The sequence below is a fragment of the Ruditapes philippinarum genome, unplaced genomic scaffold (genome assembly GCF_026571515.1).
Source record: "Ruditapes philippinarum isolate M1 unplaced genomic scaffold, ASM2657151v2 ctg11156_1_1_1_1, whole genome shotgun sequence".
NCBI classification, from domain to species: domain Eukaryota; kingdom Metazoa; phylum Mollusca; class Bivalvia; order Venerida; family Veneridae; genus Ruditapes; species Ruditapes philippinarum.
This window is the reverse complement of record NW_026866944.1, coordinates 1-26,074: the sequence shown is the minus strand read 5'-3', so window position 1 is coordinate 26,074 and position 26,074 is coordinate 1. Positions and strand designations below refer to the sequence as shown.

Below are 26,074 nucleotides of genomic sequence, written 5' to 3'. Positions count from 1 at the left end.
GTCATGAGAAGAAACCGGACGAATGTCTATAATTGTTTCAGGTTTAAAGTTTCACACTTGGCCTTCATAGTCATATCATGATAATATTTTTGGACATTTTTGTTCTAGTGTAATACGAAAGAAACTTTACACTTACATGGGTTTGTTTGGTACAAAAGCAGAAGGAAACACATTCTTGTTGTATACTAATGTCCGCATCCAAGCGTCTGTCTTTATCCCGGCAACATGTACCCTTCTCTACACATATCTCGTCACACTCACATGGTGTGCACAGCAAGTATCTTTTTCTAGCACATGTTTTGTTATGTTTGTTACGCACGCTTGCTCAAATCCGCAAAATCTCGCTTCCAACGTCGCGGCGTTCATGATATGCAATAAGTATGCACAAAATTATACAACGGCTCTCGTTTATGATAAAACATCTCTGCTGCAAAACCAGGCAAAGTCAGTCCTGCAAACATGGCAACAAACATTTTATAATGATGTCGAAAATCACACGCGGAGGTGTTCAATTGGTTGCTTAGTAACACATTGATTGCGTCATGGCGAAGACACCATGTGTATTTTATTTATAGTCTGTATTGTGCAAAGAGTTAGTAATAATCAAAATGCTGTTAATTTTTGTTTTAATTCTTGTGAAATTGCTTGTTTTAGTTTGAAGCAATTTGAATGGAAATATTTGTAAACGACGAAAAGCATATCATAAATCTCATACAATTTTCCATGTAAATCTTTGTTTTGCAAATAGCGACCATAAAGTGAAAAAGACCTAAAATGAATTAAGCGCTCAAGAAATTCTAACTGATTGAATTTCGTAATCGTTTTATTCTTGATTAATTATGCTTTATAAAGTTTTCATAAAGATATTAGTTTTAAATCTCTCATGGTTTTTAACGTGTATGGACAAATAAATCTTTGATGAAACTAATATTATAGAGGAACGTGTATAGTTAAAATTTCTTATACATGTTACATAGTGTCACATCATTCATATTGTCGTTGAATACTAAATATGGACATTTACTTTTATTAATATTTTTGGATGATTCAAGTATTGGAGAGGAAATGGGAAGGGGTATAAACTGGGTTGGGAATGTGATTTGTGTTAGATTTAAGCAGTTTACCTCTGTGGGAACATCCATTACACAAAGGTAATTACACTATTATTACATAAGAACCCATTTCTGTTGGGATTTTTATACAGTCTTCATCGAGATATTCTTTCCGTCGTGGGTTTTGGTGTGCCCACAATATGCAATGCGTATGAAGTAAATGTCACTAAACGAAGTCCATATACAGAGTTTTCACATAATCTTATTACCAAACGATGCTTGACATTCAAACAAACACTTAATTGGTGGTAAGATTTTGTGTTCGAGTAGTGTTCAGTGAGTGATATTCGTCGAGTTGAAAATCTTTTGTAAATAATTTATTTCTAATATGGTGGGATAATTGGTAAGTGGGTGAAATGCACGGTGTTAGCAACGATCGATGTTTTAAGACTATAAATATTCAACGATGTTTATAAAGTCAGTCATAAGTGCTTAGAGGGTAATATTTCAAACAACAAAATTGTAAGCTTTAGTGTGGGATATAGTAAATCTAATCTTCAACGAGTAATAATAGTAAAGTAGTACACATACAGTAAGTTTACAATTAAGCATTGTGAAATAAAGAATAGTCGCTGTATAAAAACTGATAAGTATGGTACGTGGCCGGTTGTGGCCATTTCAAATCCACTAAACATGTTGGCGTTTTATCATAAAATGTAGCGGGAAACTAAAAAACCGCGAGATTTCCACCCGAAGTTGTACAAAATGTCGCAGAGAACGTATAAACCTCGATGATTTATAGCAATTGTTGGAAAAAGAAAGGAACATTTTGATTCTAGCGACCAGTAGCGTCCATGGTTTGACTCTCCGAGTCACAAAAAGAAATCTGCAACATTGTTGCAAGTGTAGAAATTCTACAGAAAAGTCGAGTTCCTCAACAACGGTCTCAAAATATATCGGCGAGTAATAGCAATTTTCAGCCGCGATTTTTTAAAAGAAACCGCGACGTTTTAAAAAAGATATTTCCCGGCACAAAAAGTCAAGGTTCTATGCGCAAATTCGAAGTTTTACTAGGTATGCATCAAAACAAAATATCGCGGATTATAATGGTCGCAATCGGCTATTTAGATAAGGCATATGATTGCATGGCTTAGTCTACTACTAGTATGAAGACAGACAGTCGCGGTTTCCTTCGTAAAACTTTACTTTTTACGGCAGCTTTGTGATAGAAAAACTCGAGAGTCTTTATAAGCCAACTCGTGCGATAGATTCAAAATTGAACTTATGCTCATTCAATGTCCTATAAATCACATACCCAAAATGAAGACCTTTTAATTAAAGTGAAAAAGAGTAATTTTTCATTGACGCGCCAATAGTATAACGCTAACATTTAGCGCGTCTTTACACTAGAGTATTTTTGTATAACGCTAATGATGTCACGTCAAAATATATGCACGGTAAAACTTCTCTCGGCTTTAAAATGGACGCTACCGGCCACCATAGATAAGACGAAAAACGTTCTGTAAGTAATGTATTCAGTGAGAAATGTGTACAGAGAGGGCGCTGACTAGCAAATATTTCGTAAGTGAAAAATGCTCAGACAGGAGGTCCAATGTTCACGGTGTCACTGGAATATTCACAGTCGTGAAAAATAATATGCATGAAGAGAATTAGCTTCACATTATAAGTTGTGCTTATGGGGTATAAAAAAACTATGTCTTATGCAATATTATTATAAACTGTATCAATAGTAAAATTATATAGGTTTCAGAATCTTATACTCTGTTCTCGAAAGACTTATAACATATAGAGTGTCTCTATTATTTTATTCAAACGAATATAAATTGTAAGTAAACAGAATAAATTGTTCCGGAAAAAAGTATTATTCTGGTATTTTAAGTAAGGTTTTATCCGTTTAGTAACGATCAAAAGCAGCTCCGCATTTGATTTAAGAATAACTTAAGTAGATTTGAACTTTAGTCAAATTGCGGCAATTAACTGCATATACTATATTTATTTCATACAAGCATTTTGGAAGGTTTTTTTTAATTCAGAAAATAGTTGTTGCACCATATATAGATTTATACACTGTAACCCTTTTCCTGTTGATTTTTGTTTAATTGATTAGCCGTTCTTGACTTTGAAACAGTCAATTAAAAGTTTTGGGGATTTTGTATATCAGGTTATAAAAGTATGTATACAGATGTGCAGTCTGGTCTGGCTTTATATTGGTGTCAAAGGCTTAACACTTCCGGTACAACTGCTTAATGGTTACATGTACTATCACTTTGTGTTCAAACAAATTAAAAAGAAAAGAGATACATCTAAGAAGAAAGCCGACGAATTATCTCCCGTTGCCCTGTACAGTGAGGTTGTATCTCGTCCCGCTTGTCGTTCTAATATTGAATTAACGACTAGTACTGTTAGTTCTAGAGATGAAACATCCGAAACTAGACATAAAGATGACATAAACTCGCATATCAAGAGACGATATAGACCAAACAATAGAAAAACCTATGGTGTTCAAAACGGAACATATCCAAGTAATACTGAAAATGTTGATCTAAATGACAAAGATTATCCACGTGGCTCAAATATCTCAGTGCGAGTAAGTAATAACCGGTTTGGACAAGCGAGAAATGACTTCCACAATGACACATTTGATGAAAGCCAGTTTGATTGTCACGTTAGAAAGCGAACGAAAAGTTATTACATAGGAGGCTTTAAAAATTCAATTACTGTGAACTTAATTCATCAGTTCATATCCCATAAAGGTCTGAGAGCCGGAACAATTAAAATATTCCCGTGTAAAAGAAACTCCAATGACGTCATTATTCGCGCTAACATCTTCGCAGATGATAATGTACATAGAATTGTTGAGCACGGATTTTGGCCTCGAGGAGTAATCTGCAAGCCATGGCTATCACGTAACGCGCTTAACAATAAACGGAGAACTTGGAATCAAGGTAATGCTTCTGATGTTAATTGCGAGAATCCACAAGGTACATCGATTCTACAACCTTCAGATAGTAATTGGAACACTTATTCTCATGACTCTGACAATATATACAATCACTTACGTGGTGATGCTAACTGAATGCATAATTCGGATAATTAAGTTGCCGAGAACACATATAGACCTTTCTTTATGGAACTAAACATAGGCTCTTGGAATATTACGGGTCTTATGTCAAGCTGCTCGTATCTCTGCGATTTTCTGCAAAAATATCAAATAGACATACTAGGAATTTCAGAGCATTGGCTTTCAAGTCGAAATGTACATTTTATTAATAGTATTAACAGTAATTATAAATCATACGTTGTCTGTGATAAATCCGCTAGTGCGATTAACAGTTCTGTAACACGAGGCGGTGTTGCTTTAATGTGGAATGTTAAAATAGATAGCCTTGTTTCACAACTATGTATTGATGATGATAGAATAATAGGTATACAGGTGCAAGTAGCGCCTTCACAATTTATGTATATTCTACAGGTTTACCTTCCCTCGAGGAATCATTCTATATCTATGTTTAAGGATTATATTGATAAGGTATTTGATTGTTGGTCAATGTATAATGAGTTAGGAATAACCCTCGTTATGGGGGACTTTAATGCCAATTACATCAAGCACGATTCAAGATATAAGTATATGTCACAATTCCTTATAAATACCAATTTATGGCCGGTTTATGTAGGGGACATGTGCACTGGAGCCACAAAATCATTTGTATCATATGGTGATTGCTACGAAACGCTAATAGACTATATATTATTTCCAATCTAAAAGTTGCAGTATGTTCGTTATTGTGAAATAGTTGACGACCATTGCTTGAATTTCTCAAGACACCGACCAATAGTTTGTACACTAGCTCTTCCATACTTTAATGTCCCTGCGACAATTCACACAAGCAATGACGTTGATCCTCCAATTTTATGGAAAAAAAGATTCTCATGTAAATGAATATCAGTTCTTCTTAGAGAACAGCACACTGAAAACTTGGAATTATAATAACCTTACAGGTCACGTAGACATTGACACTATGTATACAGACATGGTAAATACTATGGTTTCCGGGGGCCAACACTGCTTTCCAAGGGCAAAATTTAAACACTTTCTGAAACCTTACTGGAATAGTGAGCTAACCAATTTACACAAATGTGTGAAAGAAGCGCGAATGCATTGGTGCAAGGATGGTAGGCCTAGGGATAGTATTTCCGATAGTCGTAAACGATATAAAGACGCTAAACGTCAATTTAGAAAAATACATAGATCTCAAGTCCGGAACCACCTACAAAAACTTGATGACGACATAGATAACGTAGCGGAAATGGACAGAGATCAATTCTGGAATTTAGTCAATAACAAGCGCAAGAGTTCTAATACATCTCCAGGTAGTGAAATGATTTTCAATGATGTTACTTACCGAGACGAGCAGAATATCTGTCATCAATGGCGTTTATACTTCGAAAATTTGTATTCACCATCAAATAATATTAATTATGATGACAATTGGAAAAATGAGGTTACGCATACATTGAATAATGCTATACAGTCAAAATCTTTAAATCGAAATGTACATGTCACAGAAAATGAGATAAAATGTGCGATTCAATCATGTAAACGCGGAAAAGCCAGCGGAATAGACAACTTATTCTACGAGCACTTTATTCTAGGTGGAGCCGTTGTTATTCATGCACTGTCAATTTTATTCACCTTAATGCTAAGAAAAAGTCATATTCCGCTAGGAATGAAGAAAGGTATTATTGTGACAATTCATAAAGGTAATAATAAACACAAAGATGATCCGAATAATTTTAGGGCTATTACGCTGATGCCTACCGTTCTTAAATTGTATGAGTCAGTGTTGTTAGGACGCTCGTCAAAAACAATCCTGCAAAATATCAATAGCCAACAAGGTGGTTTTCAAGATGGATTAGGCTGTATGATGACATCTTTTCTACTCAAAGAAACTTTACTGTATTGTAAAGAATTACATAGTCAAGTATATGTTTGTTACTTGGACGCTCGTCAAGCATTTGACAGAGTCTGGCATGACGGCCTTTTGTGCAAGCTTAATGATTGTAACATAGATGACAATATTTTTTTATCATTTGTTGATATGTATAAAGACATGACTAGTGTTGTAAAATATAAAGGGTCTACGTCAGAGCCACTGAAAATGTTACAAGGCACAAGACAGGGGAGTAAAAGCTCACCGCTGCTATATATCTTATTCATAAATGACTTGATAATGGAAGTAGAACGAAGTGGTCTTGGAATCTGTGTTCATAACTTTACGATAAGTTCGCCAACGGTGGCAGATGACATGGTGCTAGTTTCCTTCTCTCGTAAAGGTTTACAACAAATGCTAGATATATGTTATAAATACGCGTCAAAATGGCGATTCGAATACAATGCTTCTAAATGCTGTGTTTTGAAAAACTTTGCACCCGACAATTATATGAACGAACAAACTTTCTTACTAGGGAATTCACCTATTCCATATGGTAACCAATACAAACATCTCGGGATCCTCTGTGATAATAATATATGCATGAATCCTTCCATGGACGAAGCAGTAAGTAAATTAAGGACAACATTTTACGGTATTCTTAATTGTGGTCTTCACCCAGATGGTTTAATACCTCCGACGCTCACGACCATTTATCAAACGGTTGTTTTACCAAAAGCTTTATATGGCTGCGAGCTATGGAATTCTGTGCAGTCATCTTGGAGAGAGCGCACAGAGAATGTATTAAGTGTATACAAAAAATACCCCGCAATACATCGACAGTTATCTCCCTTGGTGCATTAGGTATGTTTCCCATTGAAGCTGAAATTGCTAAACGCAAACTGATATTCTTTGGTCAGATTTGCAGACTCCCAGAGAAATATATTGCAAAACAATTCTTTGTACACATACTTATAAACTATTTGAACGGGGATAAACAAGTGATCGGATATATCCCTGATATGTATAAGCTATTAAGTAAATTTAATTTGCTCCATGTACTAGACGTGTATTCTGTATGTGGTACATTCCCAGGGAAACAAGCTTGGAAAAACGCTGTTAAACGGAAAGTTCATGAGTGGTATGTCAATGAAAGAAACGAAACTTTGCAAGGGCTCATGTCTTATCAGCATATAAGCACTGTGTTTCAGGGAGAGAATATTTGCCTGTTTTGGTCTTTATGTAAAGGGAATCGCTCAATGAAAGATGCATGTTACAATGCTGTTTATATTCTAGGAAGATTATACTCATATACAGATATAGAGTGTTGTAACAAATGTAATAAATTGACTAATAAACTTACTCTCCATAAGATATTTTATTGTGCTGTTAACCATACAACTGGATGTGATATGTGGTTATATATTTTGAATTGTATCGGAATAAATGCCTATCTAGACTATATTCTACAAGATGAGAGAAACCAGCTGTGCGATATTTTGTCGGGTTTTAGAGATTATAACTCTGCGTTTGATTATAATGCCCGGCTATGTTCATGTCTTACATATTTGTTTAGGCTTTGTAAGTGACTACATATATTTCAAGTAAAGCTTTAAGGGAAATACATCGTGATATTACATTACAATAGACTGTGTTAAAACAAAAATAAAACTGTAATTTCATGTCTCATCCGCTGTTCAGATCTTGTGTTTCGTTTCGATAAGCATTGAACTCTGCGGATTCCACAGTATATGTGAGAATTTATTTAAGACAATGCTGTGATATAAGACACTATAAGAAACATGCTCATATGATATATTAGATAATTTGACAGCAAATATAACTCCTATTGTATAAGGTTGATTTTCCTTAATTTTTGATCCTGTACTTCTTTTTCGACACGTGCAGTCTTAAGGAAATTACCTCTCTTCACTTGTTATTAATGCTATGTTTCATAATATGTTTTGTGTTTTATTATTTCATGTAAATATTTGTATTTTTTGTATGTATATATGTTATGCTCTTCAAATATTGGAGGAAATAAAAGAATATAATGACTCGTTGACAACAGTTCTTATGGTGGTGTTTTTGTGTTTTCTTCTTCTTCTTCTTCTTCTTCTTCTTCTTCTTCTTTTAAACATTCATAAAACAGAAAAGAAGAATAATGGGTGAATATAAGGATAGTGAAGTAGTATAAAATATTATTCTCGGGCTTCGTGATCTTTCAAACGCGAGTTTTTACATTGTGACGCCACATGACGTTGTTGCTATGCACAAGTAAATTCCACATAATCTAACGCAGAAAAAGCTGTTAAGTAAAAATGCCAGACAATCGCGAGACCAGTAGATCAAGAGTAATAGATAGAATCCTGGACATTTTATTTTGTTGTTTCAGGGTAAATAAAAAACAAAGTGAAATTAATGAATACGATCTTGTCGTAACGAGGGTTTATAAGTCATCTAGCGTTTTAGAATTACGAGTAAATCAAGAAATTCTGCCTGGTTTCCCGTATATTCCAGCGAAACAATCGAGAAGTGACGTTTTTATTTTGGACGAGGCGAAGAGCCGGGTAATAGCAGACGATAAGCAGGCGAATGAGAAGAAATATGGCACGAGGAGGAGAGACGCTGACACAGTTCATGTGGTTACTGATTCGGGAGCCAGGAATGATGTGGGGGGGTGACACAGGAGACGTTGTGTTTGAGGGAAGGGATGGTTTGGAGATTATCAACATTTTATAAACTTATTGATCTGCTGCATGGGCTAAAAGAATTCTTCTTCCGGCCAAATCGTGTAAGTCACAATGATCATTTGATAATTCTATACGATAGTTTGAAATGACATTTGTGTTTAGAAAACCAATTCCTTTCTTCTGTTATTGGCAATTTATGTACGAGTACCATGAATAAATGTGAACCATATTTTTCCAGTTCTTAAGAAATTACGAATCTGTGGTTAATAATGTTTTAATAATGGATTAAGAGTTTGTTAGATGTTAAACAACTGAAGAAGTAGGCCAAATATGCAGCCATGTATTTTAAAGGTAGCAAAATGTGACCAAAATAGTATTTTGACTTTCATACAAAACAATACTAAACTATAATATAATATTATACATTTTCGTACGTATTGCCAACATAACAAAATCAATAAAAGATTATGGTATAAAAATGAAAATGAAAGCATTTCTGAGGCACAATGGGACTTTAAAAATTAAAGTGGTGATTCCAACTTATATTTACTAACAACACGCTGGTAGTAATGATGATTTTGTATATTGGATGGACCCTTTTCATTTGATTCCTTGATACTGAGATCTCTTACAATTGCAAACATTAAATTGACAATTGCATCCATTGGTTTACACAAATCTATCAGTTTAATTTATACTGTATTCTAATTCAGAAAGAAAGGTATGAAACTAAATAGTTTGTTTGGATGTTTGTTTTAACCAAATTTTTATTATGTTTTTTCTGCGTCTTGTTACAGCGCAAAGCCAAACTCCTCAAAGTGATTTGATTGGCTACGCAGCGAAGCAAAAGGATCAATGCATAGGAGTTTGAAGCATAGCGGTTCGAAGTCACTGCGTCAATCGGGATGCAAAGAATGTCGGCCAGTGAAAACAATCATTATTTAGACGATCCACAGATTTCATGATATTCATGTACATGATATACATAGACATTGTTTAGAGATTGGAGATGTTATCATGATCAAAACTGGACGTATCATTAATTTTATAATCATGAGTAACCTTTATTTTGGAAAAGAAACGGAACTTGGATTATGAAAAGCAGTGGAATTTGGATTATTATGAAAACTTTTAAAAAATCAAAGTATAGTATGGGTTATAATTGAGATGATAAAAACAGATTAAGTGAGGACGTGTTGTGGAAATGCTAAAACAAGAACAATGAAGAATAAATTTGGAAAGCTGCCTGAAATATTGATTAATATGGAAATTGTGCAACTAACAAAAAGGAAAATGAAATGGAGTTGGGAAAAATACTGCATAGTTCCTGATATTTTTGGTTCATCTCTACTGAATTATTTCATTCATACATTTCCTGTCGATCGTTTAATAAAATATCAAAAACATTGTCCAAATGTTAAGAAATCCTGCATGGAAAAAATGTTAATAAACAAAACTTATATATGTATGTATGTTTTCAAACGATACTTCTTAAATATTTTATGCGAAATAAAATAAAGTTTATTGCTGATATTGCATTTGTTACAATATTGTTTGTTGTTGTTGTCGGTCTCATTATTTTGTCTTAAGGTAACTTTCTTTGGGTTTTTGTTGGGATGCAAAATGAATAAAAATCGCCTTTCACAATTGCCCTCCAACTGCCATATCTGTTCAGTGCATATTTCTACATTCGATCGCGATTGTGCAAAGTGTGGATTTCGCAAATATTTCAGGAAATCTAAATAATAGTTGAGAATAATTTCAATTCAGTTGTATGTGTTATAAATTATCTATAGACAATAGTCGGCAATTTTCCTAACTTGTTTGAGCATGTATGTCACGTGATCCAGTTTAAATATTAAATTTATGACATCAAACTAGATTATAGTAGTTATTTCTACAACTTAAAAAAATAAGCAAGGAACTCTCATCGTTTGGATCGCGTAATGTTCCAATAGCAATCATTATCGGATCCAATTTATTATCAACTTAGCCTCGTTTCCGTTTCAAGAGTACATGACATCCATATCAAATACTTATCACACCCAAGTTGTTTCAGAGTCCAAAATAGCTTTATACATGTATATCAAACGTATATCATACCCTATATAGCCTTGTTTTCATTTTCAGATTCCAAAATATCTACAAGTTTATCAAATGCATATCGTACTTCATCTAGCCTCACTTCTATTTTCAGGGTCAAAAATCTATATCAATAAATGCCTTATTTGAATGAAGATACACAAATTATAATATTAAAATGTCAAAAAAGTGAAATAAAGAGGCCGTTAAACATGCTGATTCTGTTGGAATGATACAAAGAATTATCAACAATTTATGATAACTTCATGATATTTTATATAATAAAAAAGAAAAACAAACGTGAGGTGCAATTTGTTTGTTCGAGGATATCACGTAAAACAAAATACCACAAGTATGCATTACTGTTCAATAACTAAAAGCCTGAATTGCGATTATTGGAGTGTCTTCATTATGACAAAATTAGATTGAGTAAAATAAACATGAATTTTTATATAAAAACGTGATGCTTTGCTAGAAATAATATCATTTTAAGATATAAATCATTATAAAGTATGATACATGGATATTAACGATTTCTAAATTTAATTTCTATGTATATGTATAATATTCATCTGATATTTAAGCATCTCTTTTCGTGTACATATACATATTTTTGACTCATCAAAAAGCGTTTATTCTTTTCTTCCATCATCACTTGCCGTCGTACGTCGTAGCGAGGTCACAATTACCTTATTATTAATTAATTGATTCAGATCATTAGATTCATACCTTTACAAAACAATATTTTAGTACTTGCATTTAGTATACTAAACTGTATTTACCACCTCTCATCGACGCTGATATTGTAAGATGATAGCTTCAAGTAAATTTCTTCGACTTATGGTAATGTTGTTTCATTAACTAGTATGTAAATTGTAAGCATTGTTGAATAAAGTAAGTTTTTATAGTGTATGACAGAGCTACTCCTACGCAGTAATCTCCCTTGCTCAGAACAGTGAACTTGACAATCTGACAAGGGAACTAATCACTGTACGGAGTTTGAAGATTCTGGTGACACCTACCCCACGTCCAATATTTATACTCCACGAAATATGGTCATTGATTAATATCCTCGAGATATTTCGACTATAGCCTCTTGACTGCAATATATATAGGTTTGCAGACATCTTGGAGCCTTTTTAGGTACATAATGAAGAAGGAATGTACTTACATGTAGTACTTTGAAACCTTCAATACATTTTTTATGAAAAAGAGAAAAGATTAATACTTTACTCAATATAGATTCATTATAAGATTTACTAATAGTCATTTGTAAAATATATAACAGAGGTTTGCTACATCTATTTGTGAGTAAATGTATTTATTTTTGTGTTTGAAGGTTTGTAAATATAAATATTTTATTAATTGATTTAAACATTATTTAAATCGCTTTGAGCTTTTGGTATATGATGTACATATGAAATTTGATAAGACTTTTCATTGTATAACCGACATTGCCTTTCATTAAATTTATCGAAGAATATGTTAAAAAATATAATGCCCCATCCAAGACAAACTAAAATTGTCAAAAAATAAGCGAGAACCATAACATTCAGCAAACGGCGAGAAACAAAACAGTGTATATTTTTTCTTACATTACAATGATCAACTATTATTAATGTAACGATATGTATTTGCAAATTCAACTTTAGTTTTCTACATGTTGGAGAAGAGTTTGCCTGTAACCACAAAATAACGAAGGAAAATTCTCGGTTAAAATACAAGTTCATAAGCAAGGAATAAAATTTAAAACTCTGAACGAAGAAAGAAGGAAACAACAAAAGTCATGAATAATTATAAATAGTCCGGTCACATGAATATATACCAGACAAAGAATGTTTTTATCGGAAGATATAAAATCATGGATAAATTCAAAATGTACAGATGTTACCTTAACAGATATTATTCTACAATGAACACTTAGAAAATGCAACATTGAATTTAATTTTGTTGGGAAAGTATACTCTTCATCGATGCAAATTCCAAGCGTTCAACTTTTTTAAAACCATGTCGCTATTCTTTTGAGAACACAATTATATAGTGCAAAAAACAGAATAGGGTTTCAAAGTTTAACAATTTATGGGGAAATATATTCATTATATATAAATTGAGACCAATGTTTAAACATTATTTATTTAGGCTTGATGTACTCTGCACCCACTGTCCTTTTTTGTATCTCTTGAACACATTGAATGACCTTTGGTCTTTTTAAAATTATTTCTTATAATATTAATGCATTAAGTATTCATGACAAGAGGTACAACTCTTAATTGAATATCAATTTTAAAATAGTAGGAATTGTTTCCCTTAAATTGATGACAATTTTTTCAGTTATATTGGAATTTCTCCCATATGTTAAATAAGTTTTATAATATTTTTAAAGTAATAAAATTCTGATTATGATTTTTTTCTAATGTTTTATTAAAAAAGGTATGACATTACAATTTTGACAACTTCGGTAAGATACTATTGAATTAATATCTTTATTATATTTATAAACTTTGAATGTAGAGCCTTAAAAGAAATCTTCTTATTCCTCCTTAAATGTATATCTCAATATATTGTATGTGTATGCATAAATGTATTGCATTGTGTAAAAAATCTAAAAATAAAAATAAAATAAAATCATTCTTACATTGCCTTTCCCTTTAAGAAATAAAACGGCGGGGCGCGGAGATGTAACACCCTAAATATCGCCCTCACAAATAAGCTTGTTTTCGCTTCGTTCCCCGCCATTTTTACTTGTTTATTCACGACTTTTTGATTGGAGGGGATGCGTGGCGAAAGCACGCTAATTAGCGGGGGCGTGGGGAAATAAAACTTCGCCCGCGCCCCTGTTAATTAATGTGTTTTCGTACCGCCACCCCGCCAAGCGAAAAGTCGAGAAATAACAAGTTAAAATGGGGGAACGGTGCGAAAACACGCTAATTAGCGAGGGCGCAGGGCGATGTTTAATAAATGAAACGCCCCACCACCCCCCCCCCCCTGCGGGAGGTGCGGAGCGAGATTTTAGAAACAAACCGAAAGCGTGGGTACGAGGCGAAGTCTAATCAATAAAACTTCGCCCCGCGACCCCGCCCATCTAAAAATACGAAAATTATCAGGTAAAATGGTGGGGGCGCGTAGTGAAAACACGCTAATCCGCGCTCCAGCCGTGTATTTCTTAAGTCTCGCTTCGCGCCAACGCGGGGCGAAGTTTTATTTATTTCATTTTGCTCTGCGACCCCGCTAATAAGTTCGTTTTCTCTCCCCGCTCCCGCCATTCCTGGATTCGAGGGGCGAAAACACGAATGTCACAAATCAGCCACCATATGGGGAGTTTTAAATTACTTTTCTTGGACGAGTGGAAACACATGTGAAATTCGTGTACATGACGAAAGACGTTGAAATTAATAAAATACTAGTTTAAACGTTTATGAACATTTTTGTGAGCCGTTTCTTTTAAGAAATGTATCGTATCTTCAGGTAAAATCACTTAAAACCGATGTAATATAACACGTCTGAAATATTTATGAAAAACGTAAATATTATTTTACATTTAATCTTATCTGTTCGTATCAGCAAAACACATAAAATATAGATTACAGCCGTAAAATCAATACTGGCATTGAAATATTTCTTCATAAGATACATACCGTAACTTTAATTTATGTTAGCTTTATTTTCATTTCTCTCCAGGGATCTTCCCCCATTCAAGAATAAACAACACTAAATGTACAAGTCTCTACAAAAAAGCCAAAAAAAAATGCAGATATTAGCCAAACTTTTATGATGTTCAAAAGTAAATAGTATTTAAACCCATTGTAAATAATTGTTGGACGCACTTATGATAATGAACACGAAGATTTATCTCCCCTCACTTAACCTAGATTTATTTTACTTCCTTGGTCACTACATGATTTTCGGAAAATATAGACTTCATTTTTACGATATTTGTGCACACAACAAAATTACGTTTAATTCTATGCTTTCCAGGACTTTATAAATACAAAGGATACCATGTAAAGATAGAATTTTGATATTCAATATCGTAATGTTGACAAATCTACTTTTTTAGGAGAAAACTGTTTATGAAAATGGTACGTGTATAGACAAAATGGAAGTTTCGGGACGTAGAGGATCACCAGATATTATAAGATCATGTCAGCCATGCAAAGGTGACGGTGATACTGTACAAGCAGAGGGTTATTGTGAAAACTGTAATGAGTTTATATGTTCATCTTGTATCAAGGCTCACCGGAAGTTGGCGGGGACAAAGAATCACGTGATCAAATCTAAGGATGAAATGCCGACAGTACTGTCCACTCAAAGTGCTCCGTGCACTGAACTATGTGATGTTCATATGAATGAAATAGTAAAGTTTTATTGTCAGGATCACGATAGTGTTGGATGTGGAGATTGTATGGTACTTGAACATACTTCCTGCAAGGTTCAACTAGTTTCAGACGTGTCCTGTAACTATGACAACGGTGATGATCTTGTTCGAATCAAACATAGAATTAAACACCTTCAGAAAAACCTGGATTCATGTAAACAAGAACTAAAAAGCAGTCTGATAACAGCGGATGAGATAAAGATAACTATTTTGAAGGAAATCAAGACGTTTCGTAAAGAGATGGACAATTATCTTGACAGGGTAGAAAAAGACCTTATACAAGAAGTTGAAAAGATCAGTGCGAGCGATATCGCTAAACAGCAAACAATTCAAGGTCGATGCGTGGCATTAAACGATGAAATCGAACAATTTAAAAGAAAAAAGGAACAGTTTGCAGACAATATCAATAACTTATTTGTTACATCAAAACAAATACTAAAGAAACTGCAAAGATGTAATGAAATAAATGAAGAAATTTCATCTAAAAGTCAAATTACCACTTTAAAATTTGCTCCTTCTAAAGAATTGAAGGATTTGAAAATGCAAAACATGTGCCTTGGAAACCTTGATAGACAAGTGAAGAAATTCTCGGGACGTTGCAGAAAAAGCATCGTTGACAGAAAGACACATTTTGTGAAGAAAATCGACATAAAGACAATATCAGGAAAAAAGACAAAATCAGAAAACGATTGTTTTATTACGGGAATGGCAATTATATCTGAAGCAGAAATTCTATTAGCAGACAGTAAAAATGGATCATTAAAAGTATTAAATCATAAAGAGGGTAAAATCACATCAACATTGAAACTGGCGAATTGGCCAGCTGATGTGACTACAATAAATTCCTCGTCTGCTGCAACAACTTTACCTGTTAAGGGAAAAATCATGTTTATAAATACACAAAATGGATTGTCTATAAGTCACAGTCTGCAAGTCAGGGAAGGATGCTGTGGAATAGATCATCACAACGGTATAATGGCATTGACTTTCAGTAAACCTGCTGCTGTCCAGGTATTAGATATGGAAGGTCATATTCTTCATCAAGTCAGTGATACAAGCATATTGGGTTGTCCACGTTGTGTATCTCTGAGTAACAATAATGAGAGTATGTACGTGTCTGACTGGGAGAACAACGCCGTGCATCAATTTACACTGACAGGGCATCTGAAAACTACAATTAAAAGTAAGGAGATGAAATATCCATATGGCCTAACAGTCGCCAACTGCGGAAATGTTGTTGTTTGTGATGCAGATATAAGTGACAAGATCGGAGTTGTTGTATCTGGTAAAAGTGAACTTTTACCTCTCTGCGTGCAAAATGTGCTCGATCCATTTTCTCTTCTCATTTGTGAAGACCAGGGGAAATTGTTTATCAGTGAACATCGTCACTCAAAAGAATGCAACTACATTAAAGAATACGACTTAAAGTAATGTAATAGCGTTGGAGCATTTTTGTATCTCAGTATAGAGTTTTTGTCCTTATTTTGTGAACAGCGAAAGACGCATGTTCTTTCACAGACAATTTGAAATTCTTTGCAGCAATCAAGTAGAAAAGCTTAATATATCCAGAGTTTTACATTTATTGATTTTTTTGAAATAATGAAATTAAGAATTTCAATTCATGAAACAATGTATAAGCAGCATGTGCCAATGTGCTTTTAACTATTTGTACGGTCACAGTCACGTGGTAATTAACAGTCACGCAAGTGGTCCTGATAAAATGAGTTAAAAATAAACCACTTGAATACTTTGTATATATAATTACTATAGACTGTTTACAATGATCTAGAAGTGTTTTTTTTTTATTCCAACATGAAAATAAACTCATTTATGTGCTGTTAAAAACCATAATACATGTAATTATAATCCAATAGATTTTTGAGCCACTGGGTGTCTGTGAATTTCGTAATCTGTTATCACATTTTTCTATTATGATATTTGTATTTTGTAGTTTTTATGTATAATGTATCTGACAACAATGTCAATTTGACTGCTCTACACAATGTTTGCATCATTATGGACTGCTCTACACAATGTTTGCATCATTATGGATATACTGTTAACTACGTTGAAACTATTGTGTTATTCACTCTCCTATATTCTAAAATCGGTATTCTAAAATAGAATATACATGTAATATAGTTTGTTATTTCTTGGCCAAAGCAAACAATCCAGTGATAAGGCTACCTTTTCGTGGGAAGGAAAGTCCAGTGATATCATGTAGGTCGTAATATAAGAAATGACATCATAACAGAAAAGAATGTCAAGTTCATTAGAATTCATAATTATTTATGTATCAGATATCTTAATCAGATTGCCTTTGTAACAGGAGATAAATAATTATCGCCTTAATTATGAGATAAAAAGGTTTAGCAACTAGTTATCATTTTTTTAAATCTTTAGGCACTGGATAAATTACACGATAGTTCCTATATCAATTCAACAATACTATAAAATCATGAAACTGTAAATAGTTTGTGTACGAGATAAGAAATACCCAAGAAAATACAAACAATTTTTTATAGTTTTCATACAAATATAAAAAATGCTTGATGCATTTAACACAATAAAAAACCTGAATTAATGCGATAATTACATGTATATGGTGTCGGGGGAAATGCCATCATATTTAACATTATTTTGGGAATAGATGTTAAAATGACAGGAATCTTATAAAGCCGTGATTTAACACCCAATATGATCGGTATACGTACACCATCATGTTTTCGTTATTTATAACCGGCTTGTACAATAGTTAATGGTTAATGCTCAAGTTTTCGTGCATTAAAGCTGCATGCCTCCAGATGAGCCGAAAACTATTCAAGAAAAACAAACTCAAGAAAAATGTTTTAAGATTTTAAGAAAAGCAAAAATTTATATTTGCTTTGCAAATAATAATTTACATGTTACATGTTATGAATTACTGACTTTGCAGTATTTACCACCATATTTCTTTTCATGTTTAGCACGACATCAATTAAACCGGAAACTACAGGGCCGTGGTGGTGTGGTATTGGTAGTTTTCACTCCGAATCACGGCAGAAAGCCACATTGAATTTACAAGAGCACAGTTCAGCCACCGCACTGTTCCTGGGCAAGCTGTCAAACGGTTTACCAGTACTAGTTGCCTTCACTTTTGCAAGGAATAAAAACTTCTGTACTTGCCCGAGCAGAGGTACAGTGCGAATGACCGTAGAAAGGATTTCATGATCAAGCACAACTTAAGTGACCTGCACCGTCCGGGAATCGAACTCGGGTCACCCGATTCACAGTCCAACGCTCTACCTAATAAGCTAACCGGGGGCCTTAAATGGCACCCTGATTCACGTTTATCAAAAAACGTGCAATATCATTCCGCGTTCGTTAATGCACGTTTTCTTCTTCGTAAATATATATCTGCGTGCGCAGTTTTTATGCAAGAGTCATTGATAGTAAATGATTGCCTAATGTTAAAGAAAATTCACCACTACGTAATACATTACGATAAAATTCTGCGAAAGGATGTATGTCTTTATTATATCATAAACTCTAATAAAACCAATTAAATTAAATAAAGATCAATATCTATAATGTACGCCAAAACGATAGTATATAAAAATGTAGGAAGAATACCTTTAAAGTGCGGTATTTTATTATAAAGCAGTGTACATGGATCAATACGCGTTAAAGTTTAAACTAGATCCGATTTCACATTCATGTTTTAATCGATTTTTGAAAATCGTTTAGTTCATGAAATGATCGCCCAATACGACCGCCACTGTCAAATCTTTAACACTTGTTCACGATATAATAATATACTATACAGTGCATAACACAACAACTGTAAGAAAAGTACACATTTACATTAAACATTAATCATTTCTTATGAATACTAGTATTGGTTTCTTAAACTGAACCATGAAAATGAAATGTATGCACGTGTATGTATAAAGTGAGTTTTAACTTTCGTTACATATTTTGAGTCGATACTGTTTAATCTTGGAGTAACGTAAACAAAAACAGAATTCAAAATGGAGGTAGCTAATTCTAGATTCGACAAAAACAGGTAAGGCGGTATTATTTATATCTTCCAAAAGTTTACAATGTACACAATTAAAAAAAATCCGTGTTATCAATTTTAATACAGTTTTAAGAATATCTGTTACTTTATTGAGGATTTGAAATACCCTGTAAATGTGACGTATCAAAAGGACGCTACCCGTGTCCCTCCATAGCAACCGAGTAAATACATGCGACTTTTGTTAGTTAATGAACTGATGGAATATCGATCAATTACTGCTTATCAATAAATTATTCATCTATTTCACCTTGTACAAAATCCTGATCCACCATACATATTCGTTTGTAATACACTTGAATAAAGTATCGCCGCTGCCATTAAATACGATCAAACTTTAATATAAAATCGCTTTTCATGTACCTTACACGGTTCGACTACATTCAAAAGATTTAATATTAAATGTTCGCCGTTTGGACTTAAACGGCATCTCATGTATAACATTAAACAATCCATTAAAAACACTGGAGGGAAAAGCGCGGTTGCTCTCATAAGAAGTCGGTCATAATTTAGGAATAACATCAGAAATTAGTAAGTTATATTATCATTTATCTTTGAAATATTAATTCTTTCTTTTTACTAACACAATCTAAGACTAAGTTATGTACAATGTCGCAAGGGAAAACAAGTTAAAACCATTTGTACGTTGTGACTGTGTATAAAACAACGCGTTAAAATTTGCTACACTATACGTATAGTGCGTACACAAATTGATTTGGAATTGATCGGTTTTCTATAGATTTAAAATAATCAGCTAAAATAAAGTATATCGTATCATACGAAATATAAACACGTACAATGTGTATACAAATATCACTTAGGAAGGTCTTTTGTTCTGTGTTTCAGTGTCTAATCTTCATACATTAAAGCAGCACACCTCCAGAAAGGACCAAAATATTCCAATTAATTAAAAATATGTACTAAGATTTTAAAAAAAGTAAAAAGATTCAAATTTAAGTAATAATTAATAATTAACAAGTTATATTTTCATACATAAAACTGTACTTAAGGTCCCTCATACCAAATAGGAATAACATTTTTTTTTTCATGTATATATTTTCAAAAAAGGTATTTCTTTTTAATTTTAAACAAGAGCGTTTGAATATATGAAATTGTACTCGTTTAAAATACCTTAAAAGTTTCTTGCTGTGGAAAGGTGTATACAATGTTGATTTGCCAATGGAAACCTTCAATATTCAATAAGTACATGTAATTGGTTTCTTTTGCACCACTTGTCAAAAATTGCAATGTTAATTAAGAAGATGCAGTTGGTATTTTTCATCCTTCCGACTAGTTCGGTGATTTCCGCCATATAGTTCGTAATCAGAGCTGCATTACTGGTACTGGTACTGCAGTACGTACTGCAGTGATTTTGCAAGTACTGGTACTGATACTTAATTACTTTCCCCAAAAAAGTACTGGTACTGCAGTACTGAGCTAAAATCTAGTACTGGTACTGGTTATGGTACTGCATAACTTGGCAAGTACTGGTACTGGTACTTAAGTACTACACCCTTAGTACTGATGCAGCTCTGATCGTAATCTTTTATAAATACGTAGATCAATAAAGGTCAGACTGACCTAACTATTATGTAGCGATATTCTTTTGAACAATTTACATTATGAATTATAAAATCTAGATGCTCAGTACTCCTTGTGAATCCTTATCACAATTTTTACTCCCTGATGATTGAAGAATTCTTTTTACATATATATTTATTTTTCTTTTGATAGCAAAGGGATGACATTTGACCCGAGCAAGGTCAGTCTCACTGACGTTGACCCAGTTAGCAATGTGCCGTATTTACACGAATCATTCGTTCTCCATACTTTCGTACCCATACGATACGTCAGACGACAAAAGCCATTTGATGATCCAACGTTCACGGGCATGTACCCAGACGGTTACCGGATTCCAACAGTGCTCACGTATGTATATGTATACATTGTAATTTTACTTGAAAAACATTCTGTTTATTATCATATGATAAGAGCAGTTATTCTGACCGTTTTTACATATTCAGTATAATTTATAGAAATTAGGTAGCTCTTATATTTTTCATCACATCTGTTAAACGGATTTTAGTACATTTTTTCGCGATTTTTATATACATTTCACATCAGCAAATGAGGCATGTTTTGTATGACAAAATTTATATGTGTTTGGGATTTCAATAACAATACGTGCTGTTGAGCGTTCAACAAGGATTACCTGTAATCTCTAATCTTCATTCATCATGTTGTATTTATTAGGATATCTAGTTTTATCAGTTTAATTTGATTTTTCTTCAATCCATAACAGCTTTATAAAAACTAGAAAATATCTACAAAATGTAAATTGGTAGAGGTTGGTTTTCCTCCTATTATTTCAATGCATAGTTGTAACAATTTTAAGATTCTATACCTAATGGTTAATGTTTTGTGGATTTTATTTATTCAGAAAAGATAACAAAGGTAACGTATTTAAGAAGACAACATTTGATGATGCTGTGGTTTGTATGATGGTTGGGAAAGAGACAGTCGGTCCAGACGACGAAAATGCAAAAGATATTGATATACTTACTAATTACGATCAGATGCGTCCAGGATACTTATGTCTTCACGCAAAAAATCAATCGAGACCGACAAAAAGCGCCCCTGCAATCTCGCGAGAACGAACAAAAACAATGCTGCAATCTGAAGTAACTTCACGTGGTACTTCTTCGAGAACTTATTTGAGGAAACAAAATCAAATACACGAAGAGTCACAGATAGCAGAAGATAACGAATCACTTACCCCACGGACAATTTCAGCTACACCCATCATGAAAACACGACGGAAAAAACTGCCAGACAACGTTGAATATGCACTTGCTCTGAAGCATCCATCTTGGCCGGAAGTTGCATCAGAGTGGGGAACACGTGGTCGAAATTTTGGATGGCCTGGGAAAAGAATCGAAAACAAGATCCAGTCGTCTGGATGTCACGTGACACCCGGGGCACATCCGAAAAGCGAAGACCCGGATGTAGAATGGGAGTTTACGTTTTTTGAAGCGGAACGGACTCTTGATAAAGAAGCAATATCTTCGGTTCAGCGTCAGTGCTTTATTGTGTTCTGCCTGTTATGTATGGAATGTATAGAAAAGAAGGCTATTTCTTTGCGTCAACTGAAATCAGTACTTTATTTTACCTGTGAAACAACTGATCCTCAAGTGTGGAGAACAAACAAGGCTGTATGTGTAAACAAACTTTTAGACACTTTATTAGATGGAGTTCGGAATGCTAATCTACCGGACTACTTCGTTCCTAAAAATAACACAATAAGTCATTTAGAAAAGGAACAATTAATGCAGTTAGATTCTGATATTTCTGCTGTGCGAAACAACACCGCGCAGTTTCTGTTGAACCTCACTGACTCGTGTGCCTTTGTTAACATTTTCCCTTTCTATTGTAATGTTAATGAACTTTTTAAACCGTTCATATTAAACGCAGAGGAGTTTTCCAAAAAGCAGGAAATAGAAAAAGCCGTAAGAGCGCTGCTCACTGTCACAGACGAATTATGTAGCAGCTTTTACCTGGACGCTGGCTTTGAGACATACGAGGAGTCTTATGAAGAAATCCACATCTACGTGCAATCATTAATTGCTCATGGAGTCTCGGGCTTTGAAGAGGCAATTGAGTATTTCATCAAACCACTTCAAGGAGACTCTGAAGCTCAGAAACACCTCCAGTATCTGCCTCAGCTACTGAGTCAAAAGAATATCTCACTAAGTGAAAAATTGCCTCCATTTGAGATTTGGCGCCCGATTAGAATGTGTCGTCTGTTGATACAAAAATTTGCAAACGACAAAGAAGGATCTCATTTGTATGACCATCTGGGTTGTATGTATCACTCTGCATCAAAGGTGTTCGAAGATCAGCGGCAAGACACGCTGAAGAAAGCTGACGCTGCATTTAAGGATGCGATCGGTAAACAGGATTGTGGGATAGGTACATATGTTGATTATGGCCGCTTTCTATGCAAAACAAAGAAATACGAAGACAGCCTACCGTTGCTTAGAAAAGTAGTTCTAAAGGAATTAAAGAAACCTGAAAGTGTCAATTTCTATGGTTGCATGGAATCTCTCGTTGCAGATGAATACATCCAAAGGGAAATAGAAGCCACAGATGGTCTTGAAATATTGTCTTGTGCATATGCTCTGTATCTTACGTGCGAATGTTATATGAAGCTGAAGAAAAAGAACGATTTGATGAAATGCTTAGAACAGTACAGCGACTTCTGTAAACAGATCAAAGATCCTCAGTCCATAGCGTTGCTAGGATATACTCGGATGAAACTGCATCAGTTCAAAAAGGCAGCAGCGTGTTTTAAACAAGTGCAATACCTGCAGCCGGAGAATAAACTTGTTAAAGCAAATATCACGGCTTGCGAAAAACACGAAGCGCGGGATGTTCCCGACGATCAGTTGAACATAGAAAAGAAACTTACAAAATTAAGTCTATGGAAATAAGCTTTTACATAGAGCTTTTATAACTTTTGCTACTATGTAGCATGTATTTATTCTTTACCTGCAGAAATGAATATGCCCTGCTTTGAGTGGAACCAGCTTGATGGACTTCAATATCAAAACAAATTGAGCTATAGTATAGAGCCTTGTCAGACGGGTGACAAAAGTTGATCACTTCCGGTTACAGCAGGTTGAGAGCAAAATTTTATGATCCTCTCAATTTTTGAATGTGTTCCTTTAAAAACAGATAAACGCAATATTTGATGATTATTACGCAGAATTAACTTTCCGTTTTTAGAAAACATGTTTTACAACTAAGGATTTTTAGAAACGTTTATAACGATATGTTTTTTTAGCAGAATGTTTAAGCTGGTCCTTTGTTTTCACCGTCATAATCATGTCGTTGTTTCAAAATTTTGTAAGTTTTTTACAAATATAACACAAACAACATCTCGTAAATGTTTCAAAATAATAAATTCAATACATTTTCACATTTTCATGTACAGAATGTTGAGTTCTGCTTAAACATGATTTAAAGGCCGCGGATGGTAGCTTGCATAAATCGGAGTACCCCGTCGACTATTCATAATCATCTTGGATTAAATACGAAAATAGAAAGTATTTTTACATCTGATTTCATATGTAAACAAAAACTATGGAGGCTGATTTGGTACACTGCGCGTTGCGTTGTCTAAAACGACAACACAACCTATATCGTTATTGCCTTTTCATCTTGTCGCTAGCGAAACTTGCCAAACGGTGCGTTGCCGCGATGTCGCCCTGTCGTTTGGCTTATACATATATACAGATAGCAAATCCTTTAATTTGAACCGTTTCACAATGTCTTGTCGCTAGTGAAACATGCCAAACGGCGCGTTGTTGCATTGTCGTTTTATCGTCATGTCGCTAGCGAAGCACTTAAAACGGCGTGTTGTCGCGAGGTCGTCCTGTGTTTGACTTATACATATAGCCAATCCTTCTATTTGATCCGAGCGACAATGTGACATCGCACAACACACCGCACGGCAACGCGCCTTTTGGCGTATATCATTAGCGACAGGACGACAAGACGAAAGTCCGACAACGCGCTGTTTGGCGCTTTGTCGTGCTGTCGCTATAAACAACACGACGCACAAAAATGTATCAAATCAGCCACCATAGAGAAAGTATTTTTACCTCTGATTTCATATGTAAACGAAAACTATAGAGGCTGATTCGGTAAACATTGCGCGTTGCGTTGTCGTTATTGGCTTTTCGTCCTGTCATCTTGTCGCTAGCGAAACGCGCCAAATGGCGTGTTGTCGTCTTGTCGTCCTATCGCTAGCAAAGCACGCCAAACGGCGCTTTGTTTAGCTACGCTTTGTCGTAATGTCGCTCTGTCGTTTGGCTTTTATATATATAGGCAAATAATTAAATAAGTTAACTCATGGACTGTGTTTTTTGTTTTATTTATATGTGACTTTTTTCCGGCACTTGTTTTCATTTTTTTGTATATATATATATATATATATATATATATATATATATATATATATATATATATATATATATATATATCTCGTTCCAAAATAAAAAGGGATTGTCCAATCAGTCCCTCTTTTTAGCCTTAAAATAGGGTTTTTGGGTGTAAATATTGGAGTTATTTTTCACAAATACGAATACAAAAAAGAACAAGTGACTCTTTTTTTCATTCAATTTTATTAAAAATTTGACTTAAAACATTGAATAAATACATATAACAAACATTTTGTTCGATCGATCGAACAAAAATATATATTTTGTTCGATCGATCGAACAAAAAGGGCAACCTTCTTATAACTTTATTTGTTCGATCGAACAAAATTTCTTTTCATTACCAAAACTTGCTGAATCAAATGAGATTTAAAACAAACATTTTGTTCGATCGATCGAACAAAAATGTTCAAACACTGTATTTGAAAATTTCTCTCTCAATCTGTACTAAAAAAATTAGCTTTTTGTTCGATCGATCGAACAAAAATGTTCAAACACTGTATTTGAAAATTTCTCTCTCAATCTGTACTAAAAAAATTAAAATTTTGTTCGATCGATCGAACAAATATATATTTTTTACAAAATTTTTTTGATTTCCAAAACTGGTCAAATAAATAAAAATTTAAAATAAATATTTTGTTCGATCGATCGAACAAAACTGTTCAAACAGTGTATTGAAATTTTCTCTCTCAAACTGTACTAAAAAAAACACAAAAGATTTTGTTCGATCGATCGAACAAATTTTCTTTCATTACCAAAACTTGTTAAATCAAATGAAATTTTAAAACAAACATTTTGTTCGATCGATCGAACAAAAATGTTCAAACACTGTATTTGAAAATTTCTCTCTCAATCTGTACTAAA

At 33.9% G+C, this 26,074-nt stretch overlaps 2 protein-coding genes across 2 annotated transcripts; both read left to right on the top strand.

Annotated features, from left to right (window-relative positions):
- The first annotated feature begins 14,659 nt into the window (after positions 1 to 14,659).
- On the top strand, positions 14,660 to 16,585 carry LOC132734294 (uncharacterized). Its single transcript, XM_060720998.1, has one exon. The coding sequence runs from the start codon at positions 14,876 to 14,878 to the stop codon at positions 16,583 to 16,585; it is 1,710 nt and encodes a 569-aa protein (XP_060576981.1). The 5' UTR covers positions 14,660 to 14,875.
- A 2,349-nt stretch (positions 16,586 to 18,934) lies between these two features.
- LOC132734293 (uncharacterized) lies at positions 18,935 to 25,093 on the top strand. Its single transcript, XM_060720997.1, has 3 exons — positions 18,935 to 19,199; positions 20,946 to 21,140; positions 21,652 to 25,093. The coding sequence occupies exons 1-3, from the start codon at positions 19,165 to 19,167 to the stop codon at positions 23,699 to 23,701; spliced, it is 2,280 nt and encodes a 759-aa protein (XP_060576980.1). The 5' UTR covers positions 18,935 to 19,164; the 3' UTR covers positions 23,702 to 25,093.
- The last annotated feature ends 981 nt before the right edge of the window (positions 25,094 to 26,074 follow it).